The sequence below is a fragment of the Propithecus coquereli genome, unplaced genomic scaffold (assembly GCF_000956105.1).
Source record: "Propithecus coquereli isolate 6110/MARCELLA unplaced genomic scaffold, Pcoq_1.0 Scaffold118, whole genome shotgun sequence".
NCBI classification, from domain to species: domain Eukaryota; kingdom Metazoa; phylum Chordata; class Mammalia; order Primates; family Indriidae; genus Propithecus; species Propithecus coquereli.
This window is the reverse complement of record NW_012135858.1, coordinates 1,255,609-1,261,835: the sequence shown is the minus strand read 5'-3', so window position 1 is coordinate 1,261,835 and position 6,227 is coordinate 1,255,609. Positions and strand designations below refer to the sequence as shown.

The 6,227-nt window shown below is 41.4% G+C and overlaps 1 protein-coding gene across 1 annotated transcript in view; it reads left to right on the top strand.

The window, feature by feature from the left end:
* FMNL2 (formin-like 2) overlaps window positions 1–6,227 on the top strand; it is a 157,898-nt gene that overhangs the window by 124,397 nt on the left and 27,274 nt on the right. Inside the window, exons 11-13 of the mRNA XM_012659111.1 lie at window positions 123–233; window positions 2,628–2,777; window positions 4,563–4,664. Of these exons, the coding sequence (XP_012514565.1) occupies window positions 123–233; window positions 2,628–2,777; window positions 4,563–4,664 (363 nt within the window). The remainder of the gene's footprint in view (window positions 1–122; window positions 234–2,627; window positions 2,778–4,562; window positions 4,665–6,227) is intronic.

Below are 6,227 nucleotides of genomic sequence, written 5' to 3'. Positions count from 1 at the left end.
TGAAATGAAGGAAAAGGAAACCGGTAAGTGAGCCTAGATTTGTGAAATTGAAAGCACATGTCTGTGATTAAACTGAGAAAAAAGTTTGGAGCCCATGTAACCCCTTGGCAATTTCATTTCAGGTGGCCTCTATGCAGTTTATTAACATTGTAGTCCATTCAGTAGAAGACATGAATTTCAGAGTTCACCTCCAATATGAATTTACCAAATTAGGCCTGGACGAATACCTGGACGTGAGTATATCTGTAGCCTTTGGCTCCAATATAAGAACTAATTCATTGCCTACCCTCAAAAGGTGCACTTCCATAGTGGCTAGAGAATGCTTAAAGCTCTGTGCAGTCAACTACTGTCGTGCTAGTTAAAGGGAACCAATCTAAGAGACACAATCTGCCAGAGAAGCTGGATTCTTGCAGCCCTCCTGGCCGCTCAGGCTGTCTTTTGCCAGGAGCCTTTTAGTGCAGGAGTCAGATAACCTCTCGTAGCCTGGCTGCAGCTTTCCTCTGCTTTCGAGCTGTGTCTGGGTCAAGTCTCATTGCGTCCTTCATCTGGGCTGTTGGGTAATTTGCATTGCTGGTTACTCTGGGGACCCCATCTGGTCAGGGAAAGGCAAACCCAAACTGCTGTAGAATGATGAGTAAATGCTTAGAGCATAAAAAAATGATGAGGAAACGGATACTAGAGACTTCCTCCTGAAGCTGCTAAATTCTGCTTAAATGTTTGTGGCTTTAGAAGTTCCACTTTTAGTTCTTGGGAGAAGTCGATTTAAGTTTTTCTTTTTCTTTCCCCCTTGCAAAAGTGCTCATCCTGTTCCGAGTTCTTCAGCTAGGAAACAGAAAGTTGATGTGAAAGTCATAAATGGACTTGGGTAGCTGTGTGTGTGTAGGACGTGCCCTTATCCTTTGACGCTCAGGCAGTGTTTGATTTCCCTTTTGTGTGGGAATGGTCTAGTTGAATTTGGAAGACCACTAGCAATAGGGCAAGCATTGTCGAGTTCAATGTCAAGGCTGTTTCTAGCTGTGAAGAAGACAGAAGCATTTCCCTTGGACAGCTCCAGAGTTCAGCTGCCCGTCTTCATTAGGGATAAAGTCAGGGGACCACACAGACGTACGCTCTATTTATTGGGAGACAGAATCGCAGAGTTGGTTTACTCTCAACCTGATGGCCTTGCTTACCCTACTGGCTGGGCTTCCCTTGAATATACTGGCCCAGTGTTGTCTAAAAGCTCTACTCAGGGAGAGGCACAATAGATTTCCATTAAAGAGTTATGTGAATTGTTTTCCTATTTTATTTATAAGACTCACTGATGTCATTGGCAGAAGATTGTATTGAAAGGTTTTTCCTGCTTTGAGATCAAAGTTTGTCTATCCCGTGTTCTCATATGCTCCAAGAGTAGCAGTATTTGAACAAAAATTGGCTGTACAGATTCCTCCTGGTGTTCTGGGTTCAATTTGTGATGTCTGGGCAGAGCTTGCTTTAGGTTTCAGATTAGAATGGCAGATAGTAATGTATCAGTGGACACCTGTTATTTATTATAAATCTGGTGAAAAATCCCATTAAGTTTCTTCTCCATTATCTTTTCTAGCCTTTGTCCTATTCAGAAATGTTTTTAGTTCTGACTCCTAACCTAAGATGGAACATACTCTCTTCAGAACAAGCTAAATTGTGGAACTCCAGATTAGACCTAGGAGAAGATTCGTTTTCCTGAGAATTTATGTAGAGTGGAATTTCTCTTAAAAATTTAAGATTTTTTTCAAAACTTGGTATTTTCTCTTTTTTAACTTCATGGTGTGTTGGTTCTGGACCCTGATTGATAAAGGTGGTTAGAAGAACAATATTATAAGCATATGATATATAAATGCTTCATTAGTTTTCAAAAACCCAGCCTTGTAAGTAGCCATTGATTTGTTCAATAAATGTTTATTGGCATCATCTACGTGCCTAGTGTTATTCTAGCTGTTCTCTGTTCCCCAGGGAAAGCCATGACTTACAGTACTTATCGGGAAGGTCTGCTGATTTATTTGGCCTCTAGTGTCAACTGTAAAGCTAACTGAACCCCTACAGAATGCCTAGTTTGGGATACAGTGAACTGGGGAGAGCCTTCGGATGGACATTGACTTAGGGAGGAAATCGTGGAGGGTGGGCTCTAGCAATTTATGCAAAAATAAGCCCCAAGGCTAAGTATAAACTAGCAGTGTCTACCCCACCTCCTACCTAACCCTCTCCTCCCACTGGAACCACCATCACTAACCAGGCAGAATACCACCCACTCTGATCTCCTCTACTATACAGACACCCTCAAGTTTTATGTTGCTGGTGATGGTTCCCTTCCAAAGCTGCTTTTAATTTTCTGTTGTCCTGATTTCACCTATATCAAATGTTTTAGATTGGAATATAATTAGATAGAGCAGGAAGGATTAGGGGGAAAATGTGTTTGGGAGAGGGTATTCACCAGAAAGTAATCTGATGGTACCCTCTTAGGCAGTCACTCTTAAGGAAGATGATACATTAAACCTGCTCTTGGAAAAGGCTGGACTGTTTGGAACAAACAGAATGTGTAGGCTTTTGGGAAATTATGTTGTTTTTCCACAGGAAGCTGACAACACATTCTCTCGCATTCTGATTTTTAGAAGCTGAAACACACGGAGAGTGACAAGCTGCAGGTCCAGATTCAGGCATACCTGGACAACGTGTTTGATGTAGGAGCTCTGCTGGAAGATGCCGAAACTAAGAATGCAGCCTTGGAGAGGGTGGAAGAACTGGAAGAAAACATCTCTCATGTAACTACATCTCAGAAAAGGAAAAATTGCTTATGTTTCAACTGAGTGCAAAGCAGAATTGATGTTAGCTTTCATGGTGGTATATTGAAGGTTTTGGAGTACAGGAATGAACTGTAGCCTGGGGTAGAGAGCTATCAGAAGCCCTTCTGTGTATGTGGGGGTGTCTTTCAAAGAAGGCAGGTGTGTTATATAAAACCAAGTAGAATCCATTGTGTTGCCATAGCTCACTGCTCAGTGTCTGCTGAGTCACAGCCTAGCAATCTTAGTTACAGGTGCAGGGGGAATTTGGTGATTGGCATTACCTAAAAGAACAGAGGGAAGTGAAATGTGGGAATTTGGCTTGAGGTAAAGAAATGTTTTCTGAATATGAGCCCTCACATATGTCCACACAGGCCCATAGCAGGATTAGCTAGTGTCTCTGGGATGCATGTCTGAACATTCCTGTCTTACGGTTACTCAGATTCTAAATAGATTCGTTTCAGCAATAGGTATTTTCAAGGAAATCAGTGTGCTTTCTCATATATCCTGTTCTTTGAAGAAGGATATCTTCTCGGTATAATGTCAGATCTCTGTCAGGACAGGGGCTCATTTCTCTTTGAGGGACTTTTCTTGCCAGAGACCAATTTGAATATGAGTCTAAAGCCCTATAGAGGTTGTTCATTTGTCCATTCATTAAACAAATATTTCAATATTGAAAGAATGAACGGAAGAATGATGCTTCTCAAAAACCCAAGCATTTTGAGGACCAAGTTCATTTGATGAATTCTGATTGGCACTTTCCTTGAGTGTGGAATGAATTGTCTCCTTTCAGAGGAATATTGTTTTCTCCTTTGAACAGTCCATTTACTTTCTTCAACATGTTCTTTTAAAGAGTACTGCATGTGCTTAATTTCCTTCACCTTTTCCCATTACTCTGGAAATAGGAACATTCACGGCTGTGGTTAGGCCAAGTTGGTGAGCCAGAAACCCTCACTCTGTCAGCGCTGCAGTGACCTACTTGGCATCTGCTTAAAAAGAGAAGTTACAGGCCCAACATATCTTCCCTTAAAAGATTTGTATTATGTTCTGAACCTGATCAGTGTAAATCTCCACTCTTCCTCCTCACCTTGCCTCCCTGACTTCCTTCACTCATGATCATTTTCAGCGAGATGTTAGAAATCAGAAGTCGCTTGATTTTAGAGCTTTATGCAAAAAATAACTGCTTAACACAGGGCTCACTCTGTCTTTCTCTTGAAGCCTTTGCCGGCATTGCATGACTATACTTATATATTCATTTTTATAGCAGGCCACCTGTTTATTTGAACTTCTCCTCCAAATAACTTTTATTATTTGTATAGTTTGGGTCGAAACAAGCAGTAGTATATTTTCAACTGGCTACTTAGAACGACAGAACCAAGTTTTTTGGATGAACAATTTTCAAAACCTTTGCCCGATGGCCCTTTCTTGAGTGGGGGAGGGTTAGACGTCCCCTTGTCCCTCCTTACTGTTCTCCGCCCTGGCCAGCCCCCTCGGAAATGGAAGGAGGCACACTGTGTATGCTGAAACACTAAGGAGCTGACATATGGATTTTATTAAGGATCATGTATAAGTTATTAATTCCTGGTAGAAACAAATATGTATTCAGAACCATATTATAAATATTAACATTTCTAGAAAACAACTTGCAGAACACATGCAGGATTCTTGCGGGCCCCTGATGATCTTAGAGCGACGCTTTCTGAGAGCCGAGGGCCTGATCAGGATGATCCTGTGTTGTGACACAGCTTCCTTTTTAAAATTTTACAGTTATCTGAGAAACTGCAGGACACAGAAAACGAAGCTATGTCCAAGATCGTGGAACTGGAGAAGCAGCTTATGCAGAGGAACAAGGAGCTGGATGTTGTTCGAGTAAGTGTGATGATGACAGCCACCCCAGATGGGCATTGCAGGGCATGTGCTCCAGCTTAGTCTAGTTAAACATGGATGCATTCATTTCAGAGGAATGCATTGATGCAGCATATTTATTGGAACCATTTCAGAGGTGATACTCAAATGAAAAGTACACACAGGCAGGGTATGTATACACATGTGTGTGCAATCAAATACTGGGGGGTTCAGTGTTTCCTTATCACAGATTTTGGGAGCAGCAATGTTTTCCCATCTGGAGGAGGCTGAGTTGATTCTGGGATCACCCATTTGGTTGGAAATAAAAACACAGCATGGATTTAATTCATGCCACTTATTTATTTTTATTAGGGCTTGGGCTTCTTTGTATTTTTCTGCTTTGCTTCCACTCAAAACCAAATTTGGTGGTTGCTGTGGAAACAGTGAAGTCACAACACTGGCTAGGCCTAATGGCATTCAGCAAAAAACGGGGGTTTTGGGGAGAAGGCAAAGCAAAACCAATCCATTTTATTAGCAGGTAATCGCAGCTATTTGGCCTTAGTGCTGTTTTGCTTTATGTGTCAGGTATTTATGGAGTGGCATCCGTGTGCTTGGAATTGTGCAGAACATAAAAACACCAAGGTGCCTGGAGGGCTTTTGGGCAAATGGCCTGCCTTTATCCCACCGTTAATGAAATGACACATTTTATGTGATGGTTATCATGTCTGTGTGTATTGCCTGGTATTCTGATGTGTCCTACAGTTACGTCTAAGAAATTTATTTCCTGGCACTCCATCGAGACAAAATTGAAGCATATGGATTCAATTCAAGTTCAGATTCTTAGATTATTAATAATAGACAGGGTGTGAAGAATGTTTCCCTGCCTGCTGGAGGTTTGTGGTGAGAGATCACATGTACAAGGCCCAGCAAGTAAATTCAGTTCCATAAAATCCTTTCACTAGAACCTCTGTGGGCCCCTTATAAAAGGAACCAGGACAGCCTTTGAATTGAAAATTGTAACTTCTTTGTTTCCTGCTAATAAACCTAGACATAAATAAGTGATTAGGAGAGGGAAGCTTTGGCCTGTTTTGTTAACTGCATTACCAAAGGGAAAATGTTAACAACAATCACTGTCCTGAGCTTGGTCAAGGGGGCATTGTGAGGGCCAGAGGATCCATTGAAGAGCGGTCAGCCCCCGGTTACTCATGAGTAGATTATTCCATGCCTTGCAGATTTTTAATCCCAGTCTGACTTCTATCCAAGTCTGATTTAGGGCCCTTTTGTCTACTGTTAGCTAATATGTGTATCTAGGATATTCAATGAACAAATGAATTTTAAAATAAGTGAAAGGAAAACATGCTGTACCACCAGGACACACCCAGGACGTTCCAAAGCCAGGTTTTGGGGTCATCTCTGCTCTGTTTCTTTTCACCTGCAGGTGAAATTAAGGTAGTTGCGTTTATTAAACAGAAAGAACTTGGTTAACAATAACGATTGCTGGAATATTTTGCATGCATTACTAGTATACAATTAATAATTAATGGGGCTTCATAGGTTCTGGCTGAGTTCCATCAAATATTCCCATGT